The following is a 23,581-nucleotide window of genomic DNA, read 5'->3' on the forward strand; positions in this document are numbered from 1 at the left end:
CTTTCACTTTTGACATATTCTGGAAGGTCCAGGCATGCTTTCTCTCTGAAATATTAGATAAACATTTCTCTTCTTGAAAATCATTACCTTATTAGCCTTTTCATTCATTTCTCTCTGCTCAAGTGCTCAGAAATGTTTTGGGGTTTTTTTTCCTAACTAATCAACTGCTTTCAGTTCTTGTGATCCTTCACACTGTTGTGGTTAGGTAAGCCCTGCACTAGACCTAGCACTGTGTTTAAGAGATACCTAAATGCAGAGCCCTGTTTTAATTAGCTCACAGGGCATCACTGAACCCTGGCTGGCTCTCCCACAGTCACATGCCCGGGGTTAGGAACAGGGCACTGGACACAGTTTTTCCTGAGGAAGCAAGGAGCTGATTCACAATACACAAACATGCATTATGGGTTGTTTTCAGTCACTTTATAGTCATACGCGTTCATAAATTTTGATATGGTTGTAAGATGCAGACTTTGATGGTACAAAACTCACAGAAGAGCTTTAGATCACTGGAGCAACCACAGGCAAAGTTTATGTTGACAATTTATCAGCTCTTCTCCGTCAAGGAAAATTGTTTTTTAGTGCATGCCTATTAGCAATCACATGCATATTATGAAATTGCATTTTGGGGAGGACAGCCTGCCATCTGTCTTTTCTGTATTTTTTTCACAATGCATCATGCTAAAGTTAAAACTTTCTGTGCTTCAAAATGGTGTAAAATATGAGATGTCTGTAATGGAGACACTTGGAAAGAAAAATAGATTAAGTAGAAATGTAAATCTTTATAAACAGGCAACTACTGATGCTCTACTTTATGTTTAGCTTCAAGTGTCCTCCACATTTCCATACACCATAGTGCCCACCACGTGCTCTTACTCTAGATTTCAGGGTTACTAGACTGATAACTAATTAATATATATCTCAAGGAGCTTGCGAATGCTTTCTTCATAAACTCTTTCTGGTTCAGGGTGGTTTTTATGTGAAATGGAACTGCAAATGCCTGATGTGGAGAATGAAAAAGATGTGTTCAGTTTCTTTTCTGTGTTCTGATATGCTAAGATTTTATCAATAATATTGTTTTCCTGTAAAAATATCTGCCTCAGAGAAAATCTGCTGTGTAGCTGTCAGGATTACACCTCTCAGAATATGCCTGTGATGATTCTGTTAAATTGATAAAAACAGAACACTCTGCTATGTAGAAGGATTGCTGAAAAGAATATTCTGAGGCCCTTTCATGTGTAACAGCACTTGTATGGCAGTACGTTTATTGTGCTATAAATTCCATCACTGATTTTGGCCATTTCAAATTGATTCTGCAGTAACTGTAAGTAATGAACCTTACAGACAGAGCCAAGGGAAAAAAAAAAAAAAAAACACAAGCCAATAAACTTGTGGCTGTAGGAATACAAATTGTAGAGTTCATTTAGCCTCAGTTTTTATCAGATCATGCAGCCAATACGCCACAAAGCCAGAAAATATATCCAACAAAATATACAGTGCCATAGCCCTTGCTTGCTTTAAATTTAGCAGCTAAACCAGACACTCGGTTATTCAGAGCACATGTTTGTATGAAGTGTCCTGTGGATTTCACCTGAGATTTAAGGAAGGTACTCAGCATAAGTGTGTGGCAAAACAGGAGAAAGTGTAATAGAAGTGACTTAAATGGGATAATGAGCCAAATCCTGAGATGTTTTACACAGTCTAAGCAATATCAGGCATCACTAGATTTCATGGGGTGCAGATCAATGTGCAGTGGGCTACGAATGACTCACCAGGTCAAAATATATAGAAGCCTCTAGAATTTACACATGTTCCCAGCCTATTTCCTTTTCTTTACTGAGAAGTTCTACCGAGTTAACAAGAACGATGTGTTGTCTTTTCTCCAGGTATCTTTAACAATCCCATCGACCTTAAAAGAGAATTTATGCGCTTGCTAAAGATTTCCATGGGATGGTTTTAAAACCCATCAAAAAGATACTGTTCTATGACTTTTCACATTAGTTTGGCAGATTTCCATTACATTCTCTAGGAACCCGCTGATCTTGTTTTGTTAGATATTGTATACATTTCTCATAATTTTATCAATGGATGCCAAGATCATCTAAACTCTTATTTTGCAAATAGACCATGGATCTAGTCCCACTAAATCAATGGGCTGGTCATGTGATTAAAATATATATGAATGTACATATATGTTCTACCCTTAGTTGTTACATGAAGAGCTAACTTCAGATTTTAACTCAAACGCTGAAAAGACTGGAGCTTTCTTCTACATAGTTTTTCCGGCATTACAGGAGAGAGAAACAAGACCATGTTTTATTCTCTGTGCAAAAATAAATAAAAGTCTGGGTTGGGTTCCTACAAGCCCTGCAGCACTTCTATGCATCACAGCTTGCACGCTCATGTATCTTGCAGTCTGCATGGAGTGCTAAATTCGTTCTGTGTGTCTTCTTGTACCAAACTGTGCAGATTTATCTGAACCTTTGTATTGTCTGTGAGAGGTATTAAATCCTCATTTTGAGATCAAAATGCTTGGGTCCAATCTAGTCTTATGTAGACCACAAAGAAACTCATTGTCTAGGGCATATTCCTTGCCTCTCCCTAGAAAAAAGTCTGTTTTGTCTATTTGTCCAGTTTACATCAGCAGCCTGAGAGACAGACAGTGGAAAAAGGACAGTCTGAGGCTTTCAGTCAAACACCAAATATGGAGAAAGTCATAATAAAATAATGAGAGTTGGGAACACTATTTTTTCTCTCACTCTTTGCTGTTTTGTGTTGCAATGAGGAACACAGTGAGCGAGCCTGAAGTCTTGTGAATAGCCCCTGGTAACCAAGAGCAAAGAAACCTTGCTCATTATCTCTACTTCCCTTCTGAATAAACATTTCAGCCATCATAAATGAGTGTGACATGAAGGGCAAATGAATGGCTCTCACTCCAGATGAGAAACACTTGACAGCTGAGCAACCTGAAGGTTGTTGTGAAGGTACAGATCCTCTAACCACTGGGTGATGGGGCAAGCTTACCATTTATTTCAATAGGACTTGAGATATACTCTTAAAGGAGAGGTTCCCAGCCTCGCAGAGGATAGGTCCTAGGTGTTCAAACTGACTTCTGGTTAGGACTGCAGTGAGTAAAAGGCAGAGCGGTCCTAATTTTTTCTTGTTATTTTAGTAAAATATATAGAAAAACTTAAATATAGGGAAAGGTTCAGTATGGATTGACAGATGGCATGCAACACCCCTACTGTATCTCATTTATAAATATGATTGATGTGGAGGTAATTTCTTGGTAAGCTGTTTATAAAAAAAACTATATTCTAGGTGGTAGGTTAGTAAAAGAAAATTAATCTCTCCATGTTAAACTTGCCAGGTTTTGATTTAATTGCATGAGTATAACAATCAATTAATAAATGTTAAGCAAACAACAGAAAATCAGTGAATTAAAAATTACTAAATTGATTCCAACTGCAGATAAAGCAAGAGGCTGCCATAATTCTTCAGTGTAGGTTCGAGAACACGAATCTTGTCTCATCAGTTCTTGCTCCCCATTTATCCACATCTGGCATTTTAAACAATGCTGGTTTATTATGATTTTTACAAATAAATTGCTATCCATAATCTAGCTTGCTACATTAAGTGGATTATAGAAACAAATCATAAATAGTAGTCCATTTGTAGCTGTCAAGGAGAAGGTCAGAGCTTTGCAACGACCATCCATCTCCAAGTGTAACAGAAGTTTTTTTCTTCAAAGAGAAATCGCATGCCTTGTGTGGGTGGACTTCAGCTACTAATGACAGTACAGTTCCTTGAAATGCCCACAAAATTTAATCGATTTTGGGTCAGAAATCTTTTGCAAAATTGGGGTGATTTGACATGAAACAGATCTCATCACTGAATATTTCTGGGCAAATTTGATTTGATTGGAAGTATTTATGGGTTTGCATTCTTCAAAAGTTTCGGGAAAGGCTTAGGATGGCATTGGAGGCTTATGGGTCACGTGTCTATGGAAAGGAGCTTGAGCCTGAGATCCAAATGTTTAGGACCTATTACTATCACTGCCACTGAACACACAGTTTGTATGTCTCTTAATTTATCGGTATTATTTCATTTCATTTCACAGAATTGTGCAAAATAAGTTTGTATACTCGTTCTCATTTTTTGCAGAAAGTCATAGAGAGATTTGTTTCAGGAGGGACATCTCCTAGTTAGATCTGTTCTTTTCATATATGTTAATTTACAGTGCTTAGTGTAAACAGGAGACACCACCTTCCTTGTGTCTTAGCACAAGGGAGCTCCTAACCTAGAACAGTTCTGCTGAAACTAAAACAAAAATAGCATTGGTAAACATCTGAGTAAACATAATGTGTCAAGGAGAAGTCAAAAGACTTTTGCACGAGTTTTTCAGGGAACTAGCAGGCATATCTACAGGGATTTCCATTTGATACAGAGTAGCTGCACTTCTAGCATGGGAACCAGCACAGTCCCTGACCAAAAGTCTGAAAGAAATTAAGCTGCCAGTGGAGGGGGAGGATCCTCACTGGCAATTGCTTTAAAAAACAAAAGACAAGAATGGTCACTTTTCTCAATTTGAGTGGTCACTGCTGCTTTTACACAGAGATTGCTGTTTGTGGGGTCTTTGGTTCTCAATATATTTGTAAATTAAATGGAAACCAAGGTGAACAGGAAAGTTACAGTGCTTGTTACAGTGGATTGTAAAAATGTAAGTCTAATGTGAACAGTAGCACAAGAACTTCATGATTCTGTGTGAAGGGGCTATAAAATAGCAGATAAAATTCAGTTCAGGTAAATGTAAAGTAACACACCTGGGAAAAAAGAATCCTGGCTCTACATATACAATGAAGAGTTCTGAACTAGCCGTTACTGCTCAGAGAAGATACCTTGGAGCTGCAATGGGCAGTTTATGAACGGAACAGCTCAGTGCTTGGTAGTGGTCAGAAAGCAAATGGAGTGCTAAGAAATTAAAAATGAAGCAGAAAATGTCATTATACCACTGTATAAATCAATGTTTTTCCTTTATCTTGAATACTTGTGCACTTGTTATCCTACCTCGTCTCAAACTGAAGATCATAGAACAGCAAAAAAGTGACAACATTGATCAACATTATGGAACAGCTAAAATATACCTAGGAGATTCAGCCTGGAAGAAAGATGACTAAGGAGGCACATGATAGAAAATATTAGCATATAGAGAAGGTGAATAGGGTACAATTTTCTGTCTCTCAAAAGGTAGGGTGGGGAATAAAATTAAAGTACTAAATGGCAAATTCAGAACAAGCAAAAGGAGGTACTGATTCCAGAGTTCAACAGTGAAACTCTTTGCCACAGGGCACTGTGAGTGCCAAAGGCTTACCAAGCACATGCCTGTACCTCAGGAAGTGCTGGGAGAATACACAAGGGAAATGCCGTTGGGTGCTTGCCCAGTCAGATACTCTCCCTTAGTCAGCCTGAGTGCCACACGGAGGATGCTGATCCAGAAAGGCCTTTGGTTTAACCTGTTACAGCTGCTTTTAAGGACACACAGTTACTTCTCTGGAAGTGCTGTCATGGTGTGTGCCAGCCTTCTCCTACAGCCAGAGCCTCTGTAAAGCCACTTTAAGGCTTGAGGGTTGCAGTTTGAATGCCGGATACTTTCCTTATCAGGACCGTGTGAGACCCATTTAAAGCTGTTCAAATGTAACACTGAGCACATTCAGAGAACTCCTGAGATTAGATGTTGGAAGACGTGATAGAAGACTCTTGCCTCCCATCCTGTGATCATTCCTTTTCGCCATCTGGATGTGGAGGCACTACTAGCCACCTGCAGCAGCTTTTCTGAAATTTGCAGTTGTATTTTTCATAAAATCAGCTCATATACTTTGCTGTATCTTTTCCCCTTCTAAATTGAAAATTTGTAGTTTAGATTCATAACAGTGTCATTGATGGGAGGAAGATGAAAGCATATTAATGATTATGGGAAATTAATCTTTTTTGCCTGTCTCCACCTTTGCTTCTGTAACAGTTGTGGCGTTCTGCAGGAAAGCTCACACATTCTGTTGTCCAAGATCTTTCAGTACAACTTGTGTGTTTGTATACAGCCAGTGGAAATTGTGCCATGCTAGAGGAAACCATGTAAGCATTAAAATAAACAAAATGGTCACATCTCTGTGGAAGAGCCTGTACCAGACATCATTAGCACAAACAGAGGAATCTTGGTATTAATTAAATTCAAAAAGTAATTCTCAACCTTTTTTATCGTGTGTCCTTGCTGTACTATGAGACAAACTCAGATCTTGCCATCCATTTGGCCATAAAAGAAGAAAGAGTGAATATGACTTTTCTCGACTAACTTCAGAACAAATTCTTGGGTTGCAACCCGAGGTGGAGAGTTTGAGTAGAACATAAATATTACTGTCTTAATCAAAGTTAAGTTGAGGAATCTGTGTCTGTCTTTGCAGACAACAGCATTTTCTACATTTTTTTTTTTCTCTGTGTCTGGGAAAAAATGCATTAATATCAGATATTTTGTTTTATCTAGTCCTTGCTCACTGTGCAGAGAATCACCTAAGGTAATTGTTGGGCTACTAAGAACTGCATCAAATAAAACAGTAGGGAAAAAAAAAGAAAAAAGCCTTTTATTTCTCCCTCCAAAGATAGAAGTAAAAACACCATCTGAAGAATGTTTATTATTGGTTGTCTTTAGTGCAACAATATTTGGTTGCACATACAGGATTCAGGATAATTTTTTTTTAAAACACCTTTCTGCCCTTTCTGTTGCAGAATTGTGTAGCCAGTTCCCACCACCCCCCAATACTCTGATAAACTGCATTGGAACGGATGCAACAACAGTCCTTTTTCAGGTTTAATTTTTACTGCTGACAGGAGCACCAGAATTCTGGAATAGTGAGCTCTGGGAGAGTTTGCTCATGGGCAGGGATGACAATTCCTTTATTAGAACCCTGCACACTTCAATAGCTAAATGCTTTCAACTTTCTTTAAATGGTATTAAGAAAAAAATATCCTCAAGGCATTATTTTTAAAGGGGACTTCAAACATTCCGTGAGGGAAAAAAATGCAACACATTTGAACACCAAGGGATTTGCAGTGGAAAATCTGTTGAAGTGGAGCTATCTTTTGAGTTTCAGGGTTAAATAAGTATTGGCCATAAATCAGGGATGCAGACTACCAAAAATTCTGAGGCATTCGAGGTTTCTAGTTTAGACCAGCAGTAGCCAGATTCTATAATAGATCGTTTAGAAATAACTTTGTTACATTAGCTAGATTTTAAATTAAATGTTTCATTTATTCCTCCAAATTCAACATACAAAATCCATTATAACATTTGCTAGAAGTATAAGAAAATCCCAGGCTCTTAATCTTTTTTACTGTGTAGACTTAATTCTGCAATAACTCAATATTAGATATTTTAGAGTTTATATTTAAAAGCAGCTGTGAAGCGAGCAGATATGCAAGGGTAAATCTGCTCATCTTGAATCCTTCTGGAAATGGTCTGCTCTGGAGGTCATATCAAAGAGATTCTTTTTCCAGCTTAAACCTGTCTTTTCTAAATAGATCTCAACCTGATCTCATTTAATGCATTGATGTCTGGTTTCTTAGTCATTATATTTGCTGTATTACATATCAAAAGGACTCTTGAGAAATTCCCCCGAATTGATAATTCTAATTTCTTATGTATAGCTACTCTATATTCACTCCGAGGACAGCTGTATTGTATGCTAAACCACGAATTGTAAAAATTGATCCCTTTGTATGTAGGTTTGTATTAAATTGAGATACTGTATTTTTTCCTGTTTGTTGCCACACATGGGTTCCTGGTGTCAGTTTGTATTTGGCTGTTTGAGCATATTAAAGTTTTGCTAGTGCTTATGATGTTCTTGCCAAGAGCGCTCTTGCAGCAATCTGCACTAGAACAGTCTTTGTGCCAGTTACTTCAAATAGTATTCTGTTATAAAACCAATTTTTATGGCTACTTTTTCAGGTTGCAGTGTGGTGATTTCATTTAGTTTCTTCTTTTTCCATTTTTTTAATGTTGATCTTCTTCAAATGCTTCTAAGTTTTGGATTATGAAAAAATAATGCTGTGTTGATAGATTGAGTTGTTAATAAGATATCTTAAAAAGGAAAAGGGTTCAAAGGTATTAAAATAAAACCTGGCATGTTGAATTACTCACACCGCATATATTTAAAGGATACTATTTAATAGGAGAATGTTTGGAGCTCTTATTGGAGGGGCTGATTACAAAAACGGAAACCTTTGCGGTTATATAAAGGAAAATAAATAAATTATAATGTGTAATGACTCAAACAGTATTTCTTGAGCTTCTATTATGAGGCTGATTTCAGGACAGTGCTCTGCAACATCTTTTTTTTAGAGAAAACCAGCTTGCTAATCCATTGCAATTAATAAAAAATCACAACACAGGAAAGGAAGGCATGATAATATATTTTACTATACAAATATGCTTTTGAATTGAGGGTCTTGATCATGCAACCTTCACTACTGCAACGAATGCCAATGCAAGACTGGACCTCAGAATTCTGTAGTGAGAGCCATCATGGTGTTAAAGACATATATGTGTCCGCATACAGTGCAGAACACTGCACTATGTCAGACTAAATAGTAACTGCTGATCTATTACCCCAAATAATAAAATGGAAATGCTGTTATGTAACGGAATGAAAAATCAACCATAAATTGAGGGTCTAATAACATTAATCTAAAGGGCCTAAAACTGCAAATATGTTTTTATTAATTATTCTTGAGCAACCTCTGGTCTGCTGTTCATTTCCCAGGCAATTAAGATTTGATAACTCTTGAAAAACAACCTATTGCGCACTCCTGAAAATACTTTTTTTTTTTTTAAGTGGCAGCTTTAGGAATTGTTTATCATACAACGGTCTTCCTTTACTTCCACAGAGAAGCTGTAGTTTATTCTTTAGATAACCCTAACCTAGCCATGTCGAAATCAGGGAGCTGCATATGACAGATGTAACGTGGGCAATGTCAGGTTCTTGTTTTGTCTTTGCTCTTTTGGAGAGTTAGAAAGCTGTCCCCATTCCTTTCCCTCTGGTCTATTATCTAGTGAGAGACAAGCGGGAGGTAAGAGGTTGTGCATCCTGAGGTTGAGGAAGAGTTGGAATTAGTTATCCAAGCAGCTTTTTGTGTGAGTGCTCAAAACACGAACTTTTATGCAGAAGACCAGCTGCTCCCTGTGGCATACTTGAATGAAAGTGGCTGTGGCTATTGTGCTTGCTGCTAGTCTCAATATTCCTCATATGCAATAAATAATACTCTACTCAGGTCGTTTTAGGGACTGAGCAAGGGCTATGAACTGAGCCTGCCAAGCCAGCGTGTTTCTCGTGATGTTTGTCTTTAAGCACCTGACGAGTTTGAGATCTCATAAGGATACTTTTTTTAAACCCCTTAGGATTAGCCTAAATTCTGCCTTTGACTGTTTTAAGCAGCAAAATAGCTTTTGAGTCTTATTATTTGGAGAGAGTGATATCAGAGGAAAGATGGGAAAAGCCTAGAGTGTCTCCAAAAACTAGTATTGACTTTTTAACAATAAAATGCATCCTGAGACCATATATGCTGTTTAAATGTAAATACCATTCCCATTTTCAGACTGGCTTTTGCAGGTGTATTTGAGGGGATTTGAAATGTACTTGTAGATGGAAAAGAGGCTATTGACCTTGAAACTATGTATGTGTCAGGAGTAATGTTCGCCCTCCTTGAAATCAGACTCATATTCTTTGAATGGGTGCTCAAGACCACAACTCTTAACAGTGGTTCAGGTGGCATTCAGTGCATAACTGAATTAAGACTGACTGCATTTTACTTACAAAGCTGTTTCTCAGGAGTCACAGATTACTGTCTAGTCTCTTTTTTTTTTTTTTTTTTTAATTCACCGTGGTTCAGAATGACTCACTGACAGCTGCACTAACTACTGGTTTCCTTTGTTCTAGTGTGGACTTGGTATAATAGGACAAGGTTTGTGTCTAGAAGTAGTATCTTTTATTAGATGGACTACTATAATCAAGAAAAAAAAACAAACAAACAAACAGGTTTTTCAGCATACAAGTACTTTTTCAAGGCTAAAACTGAAGCAGCAAAATTCTGAATCAAATAAGAGTTGAGAACAATTACTGTAAGTAGATGTGTTATTCTGTTACACTGTCCAAGAGAAAAGCTAAGTGATGCTGATGAGATTGGAGATGGGTGATGTTAACAAGGGAAAAGATGATATGATGGTTATTTTATAGAAGAAAAGAGACAGTAGATGTAACATTGATGTAACAGAGGCATACATCTACAAGCTTTACCTTTCACAACTTCACTATCTGAGGGGTGATTGATCAGGTTTCCAGACATGCAGGAATCCCCACAGGTGGCCACTGGGCATGTGCAAACTACTTTGCATGGCTCATGTTGAAGTCCAATGTGTCCTCTGTGTGTTAACCTAACTGTACACATGATGGAGAATTAATCTCTGTGTGTACAGCTAGTTGGGTGCGTGTGGGACACATCAAACTTGCTGCACATGTGGGATGATCCAACATATTGCAGCTGTAGTGGCTCACTCCTTTTCAACACCCAAATGTCATGCTCCGTGGGACCTCCTGTGAGGAATACGACAGTGTTTATTGAAATACAGTAAGTCTGAGAATAGGATATGTAAGTATCGCTGGAACTGCAAACGCAAGGCCTTACTGGACCTCTTTGACCCCAGCTGCTGCTGAATAATAAGTGATATATTTTCCTAAAGCTTTCCTGAAGACTGGGAGAGCAGGCTTTGGTCTCAGTGAGGAGGGGGCTGTGGAACCCCAAAAGCAAATGGCTTCTGACCATGAGAAAACATAAGCAAAGAGAAATTTTGTAGTGACTCCAGCGGGGTACAGGGAGGGAAGCAGAGAACTGTGGTTTCCTGTGAAAAGAAACTTATACTGAAGTTTAGGTTGATAGGCATGGATATATTTTGATGTCAGCAAAGGAGAGCCTTTAGGATATCACTGTATGAATTCCAGATGTGACAGTGGACTCTGTTTTCTTTGAAAAGTCAAGAGGAAAGCCTGTTTCCAAACGTTCAGTCTGAGTTTAGAAATCACCTGAAACCATATAGGAACCTTTTACCTCGTGGAGCGTTACAACATTTGTCTCGCTAGTTTCACAAGCAGTTTTTGAGATGCGTGTCCATGTTTTTGTGAGTGAAGGAGCACATAAGTCTTCAAAACAAAACTGTTAGAACGTGGCTATAGTTTGATATTTCTTCAGCCAATTTTAGCAGTTCAAATTAGTTGTGTTTTGAAGACTTAGGTGTTGATTTTTGAAGTATAAAATAACATCTTTGAGAGACCAAAACAAATACATATATCTTTGTGAATCACAGTTGTTTCTGTAAAGAGGGATAAGTGTATCTGTGATTTGTTCATAAGACAGCTAAATAAATATCTAGGCACACAAACTGAATTAGGATGTTTTCATACATGACTGTCTTCTCAAAATTTGGGTCCAAGCAATAATTTTAAGGCTTCAAATTTAGTATCTCATTTAGAAAAATGAAGTGGAGGGAGCACTTCTACCAGTGGTGTGGTTTCAGTCTTATAATAAATTGGCATAGTGATTTACACAGAAAACAAAAGAAATAGTTTAGAAATTTCTTTCTAATGGAAGTTTAAGTTCTGAAGAACACAGAGACATATGAAAGGTGAAATTCACAGATTTTTCATGCTTGCAGGTTTTTATAGCCTCTGGTAATGCATGTCCTTACTCTGACATCACATGTATGTGAAAAAATGGATGTAATATTTAAAGATGTCTTTTGACAAAGAAAGTATTTCCATCTCCAGAGGTGAGATTTAGCTTTAAAGGCTGATGAGCAGGTTCCAGATGTGTTTTTCAATTGCTGGGCTTTCCTTTCCTTAAGTATTGACAGAGGGAAGGTTTTATCAAGGTCTTTGTGATGTGCTTGTTTGTAATGAGTAGACATTAGTAGAGCACATCTAAGTGCTTATTGCTAACAGATGACTAAAGAGAGCATATGGCAGGGAAAAGAAATATATATTTGTCCAAGCAATGTGGCTTGTTAACACTCTCACACTCATAAACTGTGTTTACATGTACTTACAATATTTTGCAAATCCCTTTTCTAATCAGCTAAAAATAAAAGCCAAATAATGATTTTTTTTCCAATATTGGAGCATCAAGCAAAGTTGATTTAGAAATTTTTTAACAAAACAATTAAACAGTACAGAAGATTTTTATAGTATTTGTTTTGCTTCAGCGTGACATCTTTACAGCAGTGTATGTGTTATATTTGTTTCACCGTGTTAAAAGTTTTATTATTACAGAATGCTTTTTGGTTTACCCACCTGTCTATCCAAGTATAACTATTATACAACTAGGTTACGCTACAAGCAATAATACAGGTTGGAATGACCTGTGTCAAATCCTGGTCTAGATCAGGTCACAAGGTTTATTTTCCCTCTGCTTCTATAGGATGAAATCATCATGAAAGTTACAACACCTGCCAATAAACAGTTTGTAAGCAAAAAAAGTCTAGGAACTGTTAACCCAGTCGAGCTCCCATTAGAGTAAAAAAAAAGAGTCTTGCTAAATTTCCTTTAAGAGGTAGATGGAGAAATGCTGGGGAAATCTGTACAGCTCTTGACAAACAAAGTTTCTGGTGAACCCTGTGACCAGGTGTGTAACATTCACCCACATTTTTGTAATGGACAGAAGACAGTATTACTGTCTTCTCTTCCTGTGACATCTAAACATGCCAGTCTATTCATATAGCATTATTAGAAAGAAGACAATTATAGCTTAAAGATGGATTTGGACTGTTGCATACTTCTCAGAAGAAAGCATTTATAAAGAAAACTGCACAGAAGAGCTGCAATTACTTTTGATTTTCAGAATATTCCTAGCAAATTTTTGTTAAATATTTACATTTGGATCCAAGTATTGTCCTTCATAAAACAGTTTATTCTTGCAATTTAGCTTCATTAAAGTCATAATACTGCTTTAGGATGTGATAGACTAGTGCTGTGGGATTGAATTATAAAGAGATTAATTTTAGCTACTGGAGATAATTGACCCTATAATTCCTATCACCCTTAATCCCAGTTCAAATGAACCAGTGTTAAAAGTGGCAATACTCACAATGTAGACAAGGTCATGACAGCTAGAATTGTTTTTTACTACCAATTAGATTTCCCACTTGGTGCGTTTGACTAATGTTGTCATAGAAAGGGATTTCAGGCATGGAAATACAGTTTCTTTAGAGGCGCACTGGAACTGATGGGCAGTTTGCTGTACATTTCCCAGTGTACAGAATCAGAATGCAATTGAGTGCTGACCCCTAAAATTCAAATTCACATGGGGATTTAGAACATGTTTTGATCCATGATAGAGCTAGGAACAAGCTAAATAATTTGAATCTGGGAGAAAACTCTCTTGAAATTCAACAATGTTAATATATGGTGCGTCTAGCAGGTTTGGAACTGTCTCTTGGGGTAATACTACATCTGAGGTGTATTTCAGATGAGGAATCAGAAAAAAGTGAGGTACTGACTGAGTACAGAGTTGTTCAAAAACAAATCATATTGATATTTAGCTGCAAATGACATGGAGGTTTCAAAAAATACAAGGAAGAGATAAATGGATTTTCAGTATGATATATCTTAAAAATTCCCTCAAGTGATAGTGCCAACTTCAAACATATTAGCATAAGGACTCTTATGAAAAAACAACAGAACAACAATACTTTTGCATAGCACGTTCAGTATAAGATTATTTTTCACATTATTACTAGCTATCCATCAGCATTTTTCCGAGCATTTACAGATTTAAGTTTTTGCAGTAAGCTGAAACTGCATGATAAAGAGAGACAGATAATGATAAAAAGCAGATGTATATGCAAGCCTAGCTAGAAGGAGCAAAATATACTATTACTGCCCCTCCTGTGAAGTTAATCCTATTTCTTGTAGCTATTTCTTCATTAGTTAATGAGGTCTTGAGAAAAAAAAATAAAGTGTGTTTGAAATGGTGTTTTTGCATCCTTGCCTTTAGGAACTTTTTCAAATATTTATAGAATAGTTTGCTCTTGGAAGGTGCATAAAGTGTGAGTTTAGGCAATAATTACTTGAAATGTGGGTGGTCAGAAACCTGTAACTCAAATGGACAAACACAGCAGCTAATCACTTTGCTCGTTCAGATTCACCAGACTGGCTACAGTAGAAATGTAAAATAGGCGAGAAAGGAGATATTTTAATAACTAGGTTAAAAAAAAAAGAAACAAACTTCAAGGCTTAGTTCACAGATCTGCTAGCATGAATTAGATTTGAATTTGGATGCACTTTGTGGTTTGCAGTCTTATTAATGAAAGATTTTCTTCTCTCTCACTTTCTATTAACAATCAATCTCAGATCAGAAGCAAAGAGTTTGGCTGCTGTCTTTATGAGATGAGTATCAGTGGATGTATAACTACATCCCATCTCTGTCACCTCCTCCAGTGCACTTGGTACCAACCAACATCTCTGTTGGCCTCTGGGTAGTGAGTCTGGGATCACAGTGAAAGGGACCCCCATCTCCTGGAAGCCTTTGCTTCATGTTGATGTTGTAACACACTCTGAGGGTGAAAATCTGGGACAGCCTGCAACTCCCAGTTCTTATGGTGGTCTTATCCATGAGTACAGGAACTGCAGTTTCTGATTTCCGTTTGATGTCTGGCATTGGTGCTGTGTTTATATACTTTTGTTGAAAAAACAACCCCTTTATTTACCCACAGAACAGACATATATGCAAGCCTAACTGGAAGGAGCAAAATATACTGTTGCTGCCCCTCCTGTGAATTTAATCCTATTTCTTTTAGCTATTTCTTCATTAGTTAATGAGGAAATTAGTTATCACAGAAGGAGTGAAACTGGAAGTGGTGGATTAGCACTCTTAGAATTTCACTCTCAGGGGGTGCACTTGGATCTCCCGGGCATCTTCTGGCATTATCTTCTGAATAGGGAAAGGAACCTTCCACCCCCAGAGCTCTCTATGCACACAAAGTGTACCAGGCAAAGGCATTGTGTATCTACCAGCTCTTAAAAACCTTGCTGTGGATGCAGGAAGACCATCCTGCAGCTGAGCTCATTGATCACTTCTAGGCTGTTGCTTCTCAAATTGCCAACCACAAAGAAGTAATTCAAGGCTGTGAGCAGTGTCTCCACGATGTAGGTGACTGGCAATTCAATTAAATCCGTTCTGGAAAACTTTCAAAACTGCCAATGTTTCTGTCTCATATTCAATCTCCAAATGTTATAAAATTAGTATTTTATTAGTTTATACCTTCATTATTTCTGTTTTATCCCCCTCTCTCTTTTCTTTTGTTGAATTACTAGTTTGTTTTTTTCTTCTTCTCTCTTTATCTAACAACCACTGCAACAAAAATCGATAGCATAGGAGTTCTGAGGGTTTTATTTGATGAATGTGAAGCATTTGTCTGTTACGTTCTTGTCTTCTTTTTTGCCATGAGGACATATAGGACATGTTGACAGCCAATATTAATAAGCTTAACACTAATACTGGCAGTTACTTAGTACAATTTTTAGCTGTGTTAAGTGGTCTATAGTGAATAGTAATGCTATCCTTAAAAAAAGAAACTGATGTCACAGTTGCATCCAGACTTCACCAGGGTTTCTTTTATTGTTTTTATTTTCCAGGTGATTCATATAACAGGCCGGTTACGTCTGAGAGTGTCACTGTCCCACGGACGGACAGTACCCAGCCAAATCATGGGACTTGTTGTCGTTGCTCATGCTTTGCCACCTCCTACAATTAATGAAGTCAGGATTGACTGCCACATGTTTGTCACTCGTGTGAATATGGACCTCAATATCATTTACTGTGAAAATAGGTACAGCTTTTAGTTCCTTTTTTCTTTGTTTTAGCTGTGTGTATTCTTTGTTCCATGGGCTTGGCAAAAAGTTTTGAAATTTCTGACTCCTGCAATGTCATTCTCATCTTGTATGAGAGCATTGAATTCACTCTCATCGTCATCACCTTCATTTTCATTACATTCTTAGAGGATAAAGGTATATTAAAAACTCTAATTTGCAGGACTTCTTGCTGGAATAGGGGAGGATAGACCAGGAAAGATTCCGCTAAGCTTTCCCTGCTTTTTACAATCTCTCACCATCCCTCTCAGAGGCAAGATTTGGTACTAGACAGACGTTGGTCTGACCTGTATGGCTGTCCTTATGCTCCCTCGTCCTCCACTCCACAAGTCTTTCTGTCTGAAGTTTTAAAGTTTTCCATTTTTGAACTAATTTGCAGATTACAGCACATCATGCTAAGTGTTTAATGGAACAGAAGCACAGATGGCCTAGATAGTAGGCTAGAGAGGTGGGATCTGTTGCAGTAAGAGGTGGGAAAACTGTAGAATAAAATTGGTAAAGGGCGTACTTGGAAAGACAGCAGTGAAATGGGAACAGGTGAGGGGGGGGGGGGTGTGGGGGGGGGGGGCTGTGTTCAATGTGATAGCGACAAGTGATCTAGGAAGGTGGAAGAGAGGATTTAAATTCAGCTGTCTACTTCCTGGGGGCTGGGCGCCAGTAGCGTCAGGGGCTCCTCATGGCAGTCCGTCAGGGCATGGCTGGGCAGCCAGGGGTCATCCCACCACCCAGTCAGGAGTGGGGCAGCGGGGGGACATCGGGGCAGCCCCACTCCCGGGCAGGGAGCCAGAGAGTGGACTGTTAAGACTTAAAACGGAACTATTGCAACATAAATTCAAGTACTGTTAAGGCTTATTTGTGACCTTAGGACCCTGAAAAATAAAAATAAAATCAAGGGAACAGGTATTTAGAGTGAAGATATCTGAGAAGGAAGATATTAGTAATAAAGAAGTTTGGGTCCATGGATGGAAGTCTAAAGTATGGGGGAAAGGTTGGAAAGGAAAAAAGAAGATAATGCAGCCAAAAGAAATTTTGTCGAAGGGACCTATCATCAAAAAGTGGAACAAACAAGATGACTAATGCAAGCTTTTCATGTGACAGCAGCCATGGCATATTATAAGTTAAGACTGGAAGCTCTCTGATATGAGCAATTATAATTGCTCAATCATAATGGTATACCTACGATCAGGATAACACATCAATATAAACTTTTATAAAAAGTGATAAACTCAAATGCTTTGTTGAATCAGGGCCTTAAACAGTTTAAAATAATCTTGGATTTCAGTTACGAGGTTATCTTTGCTGTTGGGTTGCTGAACTGCCACAATAGTATTAATAATAATATTACTTGGCTATTAGAGAAAGCACTTCATCTAAACTTCCAAAGCATTATCTCAAAGAGAATTTATTATTCTCGTTTTTAAGCTTGGAAAACTGCTCCATAGAAAGTGGCTTGCACAAGGTCACCGAGAAAGCTGGTACCAGTATTAAAGTTTGGGCTGAGTTTTTGCCTGCAACTCTACCCAATGAGCATCTAGATTCTGTATAATCTGGCAGCTGGTGAAAGAGCTCTGGGGATTAGCAGTAGGATCTAGAAGAAACCTTTTGCCTTAGTCTTTGATTTGACTATGACCTACCTAGGTAGTAATGGAAAGCTGCTACCACTGCAGCATCAATGGCCTCTGTGAAATGAGTTGCTGGTATCTGTCCAGTTCCTAATGAACAGATTTCCTTTCAACAAAATCACCTGCACTTACTGTTACCTTCATTGGCAACCTCAATAAAAAAGCTGGGAATCAAATGGATGTGACAAATTAACTATTCTGCCAGGTCAAATATGATATGAATTTGTGGGCCATGTTGGGAAGATTTATACTTTCCCTGCCATCAGTTTGGCATTTTTATGAGCCCTAAATTGTATGTGTTTTTTCTTAATTAAACATTTTTCTCAAACCTTCCCTTTACGTTCATGTAGCAATAAAACTTTCAAGTGCCTGAGAAAGGCATCACTGAAAAATGTTAAAATGCATCAGATGTGGAGCGCTGATTGGTAATCACATAGAAAGAGCTGATAACACGTGGTAAACTATAGTAAACCAGCTGACTTATGCAAGAAAGTGTTGAGCTTACTGATGTTTTTCGCTTGTTAAGGTAAAGGCAACATTATAAAGCAACTTTTCATTGTTTGTGATGGATTTTATCCCATATGCTAGGGTAGATGAGTGCTTGAATTTATGTGTCAATAGTTCCATTTTAAGCGCCTGTGTCAGTGTTAAAAATAGTTTATAAAAGGAATTTCAAATAGTAGAAATGCTTCTGCTGGGGCTGGGAGGTGAATGTTAGCTCACTGAGGTTGTGGGATTTCCACTGGTGGAAAATGGAGCAAGATTGACAGGATTTGGATTTCGTAGCAGGTAAAAAGCAGAATATAACTGTAGAAGCCAGAGGAATGGAAAGGACAGAAGGCGGTGAAAGCAGGGAATTAACTGAACAACTGATTGAAGCTGTCAGATGAATTATCTGGGCATTTGCCAAGGCCATTCTCCGAGTCAGGGAAGTTGGGATCTCTCTTCTGGGACTATAGAAAAGGAGATAAGTATCCCATCCTGAATATAGGGGCTTGACTCCTGCCACTTGTGGGCAGACGGGAAATTCTTTGTGGTGCCACAGTAAAGCAAGCACAACATTGATGAAAACAGAGAAAAATGGATCCATGCTGGGAAAGCTGTAAGCACTATTTATGGAGCAATGGGGAGTTACTGGCAGCCACGGGGAGTATGGAGCAGAAGCCATGCTACTTAACTGAAATGAATGCTCACAGTGGACCATTGGATCAGCAGGGGTGAGATCAATAGTACTCCTAGTTTTCCAAGTGGTTGCCTGCTTGCAACAGCAGGGAGCAGGAGTGACATTGCTCAAGTCTTTGGGTGCATCTTGTTACTTTCCTCTGAATTAAGAGATCTGCATTGGAATCCTGGACTCAGTGCACAAACTAGTCAATGGTTAGCTTGCCTTTGAGACAAGATCCATTAGCTAGTGCACTGACTATTTCTAACAGTAATATTTTGTTCTCAGAGTGTTAAATGGGGATGTAAAATTTTGTTGCCTAAAATGTGGTATGTTAATCCTTGTCTGTTTTCCAAATGTAGGATTCCTGTCATCTAACTTCATCACATAGTCTAAAATCATCTAAAATTTCTTTATTAGTCAGTGGAGAGAGAAAAGCACCTGCAGAGGACAAAGCATCTTAGACAGTGATAGATAACTAAAACCAAAATAAAGAGGCTGCTGCTAGAGTACAACATCAGTCTGTGTATTTTCAGTGTCAACTGTTAGTGATTGGACACCATCTGGAGAGAGCCTATAGCCCAGTTTAATGTGGACTGCTATAGCAATATCTGCTAATATATGCCCAAAAGGAAATAGCCCAGTGAACACTGTGTTTTCCAAATGCAAGACCTTTGGTCTGTTGGCCATGACAGTGGTTGCCAATGGTTCAGATATACAGAAACAGTCTTGGGTAGAGAGCTTCAAGCCGGCAAATGTGTGCACAATTTGGTCCTAATTCAGCAAAGCACAGTACCATATACCTACCTTTACATTTCAATCATGTTAACAGCCCTGTAAGGCAGTGGAACCACTGATCTGCTCAGACGTAAGCTTGTGCTTATGTTTTACAGGATCAGGTATTCAGCAGAACTGAGTTCCAACTGATCGACCTGTTGCTTTATTTTGTCAAAGGGCTTGGAAGCCACAAGATCTGGCTCCTAACTAGTGCTTTAAGATATACTACAATATTATTTTTTTTTCTTCATGCAAACTGTTTATTTTCCATCTTTGGTAACTTTGATATAAGCATGAGTGTTCCATTTGATGTAATTTCTTTTGCTTCTGGTTTTGGTGTCATTGCTTGCCAGTGATCATCATTTACATCTGGATATTCTTTCTGTTTCTTCTTCCACTTTTTTCATCAGAAAAAATCTTATGTCCTTCATATGTCTGTTTGAAAAAGCTTTTTCTTAATATTAGCTTTAAACTTAAGGGATTAGGAATCTGCTTCCACAGTTGCCTTGCTGTGTTCATTTTTATCTGTGAAGACTTTACAGAAACATGCTGCTGCAAAGAAACAAAATACAGCTGAATGAACAGTAGCACTCGCAGCCTGGGTACATCACAGGGCAGTGGCCTGCCTGGAGATTGCCCCTTTATACTAGGCTGGGCAAGGTGGGATTTCCTGATCTTGAAGCAGAGCCACCTTCTAACAGAAAACACACAGTTCTTGGGCCAGAGAAGAGACAGCAAAGTATTGCAGTGAGCAGAATGTAAACATGGGAGGGGGAGAAACTTGAGTTCTAGTTCCTACTCCAGGGACTGTTTATACACTTAGTTTAGTATAAAAAGATAATATACAGTACGGGAGACAGGAACCTTTAAATCTCAGATTCCCTTCCTTCTGGTGAGGTTTCTTATCACTGGTCAGAGATCCCCGGTCCCTTGTTTCTCAGCCCATAAATCACTGTGCGACCAAAGTGGAGGAACTCAGCAGGAGGCATAGGGAGTCCCACTGCCACCATCCCAGGCTTGTCTTTATCCTGGTGAATTGTGTTCTCCGTGAGAAGGTAGGAGAGGTGCTTTTCAACTCTAGTTTGTGGTAAACATCAGACAGGTATCCCCAGATGGGTATCCCACATTCGGTTACGTGCTATAACTACCAGGCAGTTGTTTGGAAAGTACACATCTTTCAACACTCTCATGAAAGTGGGAGAAGGCTGTTGTGTTTTGTGCTAAACTTGGTTTTTGCAATTTTTACTAGCAAATATGAGTCCACCTGCTTTACCTGTGATGTTTTTCATGTTTGTTTTTTTTTCAATTGGGACAAACCACCCATGGTGCTGTGGCTCTGTCTAATGCTTCCGTTCTCCTCCATTCTCTCTGGTCTATGCATTCTCCCTTCCTCACAAACCCAGGCAAACACAGCTCTGCTAGTGAGTGCCTCAGTGGCTGTGTTCACCCCATCTGCCTGCTGGGAACCCCCCAGACCTATGCAGTTTGGTTTCTGGTTTAGCCTCACCACTGGCCTCCCTCAGGATCACACTCAAGTAGTTTCAGCTATCTGGCTATGATGTTTGGTGTTTCTTACAGCTCCCTTAAATGGACGGCAATTATATCTTACAATTGCAAAGTGGGCTTAACCCCAATGATTGCAGCAGATTTCAAACCCTAAAAATTATTCTATTTCCAAAAAACAGACATACTTTTAAATGCTTGTGTGAGCAAGGCATTTTGCAATTGTTTTGTTATTTTCTGTACTGCATTTAAGGACACTGACATCTTGACACTCCATAACAGAAGTTTACACACGCAGACAGACACAAGCATGCAGACACACACACACAGACGCACGCACACAAAGGTCTGCAGAATAGATTTTAAAGTTTCTATGTGCAATAAACAACAAAGTCCCAGTTGAAAGGGCCCAGAGTGAAAGCTGAGCTCCCAAATGAATTAGACTAAAAACGATAACACCCTGAGGCATCTGTATGTCTCAGCATTTAAATTATATCCCTTGAAATATCAGTTTGGACTTGGTGCCAAGAAATGGTTGAAGAGCTTTTTCATGAATATACCCAATAGAAGACCAATCTGTTGAAATGAAATGTGTCTCTAATCATTTGTTATAAACATAACATGTTTTTACTTTATTATGTAACCTTGAATCATCTTGGTCTTTTAATGAGGATTTTGGATTGTTGCTAATGCTTTACAATTTCATGGAATTATATTGTCTTGGTGTTATGCTAGGGGGAGAATAAGCACTAGAATTTAACTTTCCGCTTATTTAAATGGATAAAATGATTTCAAGGTTTCTTTAAAAAACATTTTCTTTCTTTTTTTTTTTCTTTAAGGCTGTGTCTTGTTTGTACAGATATTACATTCAAATTAGTGTAGTAGTGAAAAACTTTTTAGCAGATTTCACTTTCTGAGTCAATTGACAGTTCTTGTATTCTTTTCCTTCTTGAACTATAGACTGTATTTTTTTTCCTTTTTAGGATTAGTGATTACATGGATCTGACCCCTGTAGATATTGTAGGGAAGAGATGTTACCACTTCATTCATGCTGAAGATGTGGAAGGCATCAGACATAGTCACTTAGACTGTAAGTACTTCCATTTCTGTCAAAATAATCTGGTGCAACACTTGATTGTTCCTGGACTATTATTTATATTCCATGACTGGGGTCTTCATCTTGCACCTGCTTTTTTTGTCATAGGGTTTCATAAACAGTGGCTCAAATATAACTTTTTGTATTATTTATTTTCAAGTCTTTTTATAGATATGTAAGATTGCTCACATATGTGGAAATTAAAGAAATATATTTGTATTACCAGAGTTTCCAGCAGCTGTTCATTTACATGTACGCTGCATTATTTTACTTCTTCAAAGAGGTATTGCTTAGGTGAGAAACTCCCTCCCTAGCATAGAAAATGAACTCCTCTCTTCATTTTTTATTTCTGAGTCATAACGTGGAGGTCGAAAACTGCAACATATTTGGGATTTCACCAGGTTTCTCAATACAGAACTGAGCTACAACTCTACCGGTGTTTTAACCACTCCGTGTATTAACATCTAGATGGCCCTCATCCCCATAGCATCTAAGTCCCCGTTATTTGCACATAGGTAGTATCTGATCAGGATAAGGATAACAGAAGTACAAAAATGTTATGAGAGACAAACCTTACCAGAGAGCATGTGCAGATGTCTGTGTATGGGGGAAGGGAAGTTCAGCTTGATTCCTGTAATTAAATTCTTTGTATTCCTCTTATTAAAAGCCATAGGGCCTAATTCTTTTCTTGTTCAGATCTGTTGACTTCAGTGATGGTGCTCCTGATTTACCCTGGTGCGAAAAGAGACTTAGGCCCATAATCTCTAATTTATCTGTGCCTGCAGTGAAGCCAGATAATTCTTTGGAAGTTTCAGTGACTGACTGCGTTTATGATTGACTTGTGTGTTTTTCTTAATGTAAAAGACTATCTGCAAACTGCCTCTTAAATTCAGACTGCCAGATTTGAGTAACTCTGCTCCCCCTGCACCATGTCCTGCTACCATTTCCTAGTAAAAGTGTAGAAACCCAAATATAGCCATATTTAATTAGCTTTTACAAAACCATACATCTACAATAGAAGGCAGTATAAATCTTCAGTCCAAAAGCACCTTGCTTGATCTGCAAGGGAAAGTATGAGGATAACTGCAACTGGAAAGCAGGAGAATGAGGACAGCTTCTATGATAATATCTGGCATCCAACAACAGTATCAAGCTCTGTAAAGCTTTCAAATAGTCCCTGAAGTTTCTAGACAGTAAAGTGCATTTAGCATAAGAAGGTCAGCTTAGACACATTTCTGTGGAAAAAATAAAATCAACTATCCAAAATAATAAGCAAAGTAACTTTGCATCATTTACATTTTGAGTGTTTAGTATCACAGAATGGTAGGGGTTGGAAGGGACCTCTGGAGATCATCTAGTCCAACCCCCCCTGCCAGAGCAGGGTCACCTACAGCAGGTTGCAGAGGACAGTGTCCAGGCAGGTTTGGAATGATGCCAGGGTGGGAGGTCCCACCACCTCTCT

At 38.4% G+C, this 23,581-nt stretch overlaps 1 protein-coding gene across 1 annotated transcript in view; it reads left to right on the forward strand.

Annotated features, from left to right (window-relative positions):
* The window catches only part of NPAS3 (neuronal PAS domain protein 3), a 675,200-nt gene that overhangs the window by 627,677 nt on the left and 23,942 nt on the right, over positions 1 to 23,581 (forward strand). The window contains exons 9-10 of the mRNA XM_009887006.1: positions 15,726 to 15,919; positions 22,007 to 22,113. Coding sequence (XP_009885308.1) covers positions 15,726 to 15,919; positions 22,007 to 22,113 — 301 coding nt within the window. The remainder of the gene's footprint in view (positions 1 to 15,725; positions 15,920 to 22,006; positions 22,114 to 23,581) is intronic.

Source organism: Charadrius vociferus, unplaced genomic scaffold, assembly GCF_000708025.1.
Source record: "Charadrius vociferus isolate BGI_N301 unplaced genomic scaffold, ASM70802v2 scaffold14, whole genome shotgun sequence".
Classification (NCBI taxonomy): domain Eukaryota; kingdom Metazoa; phylum Chordata; class Aves; order Charadriiformes; family Charadriidae; genus Charadrius; species Charadrius vociferus.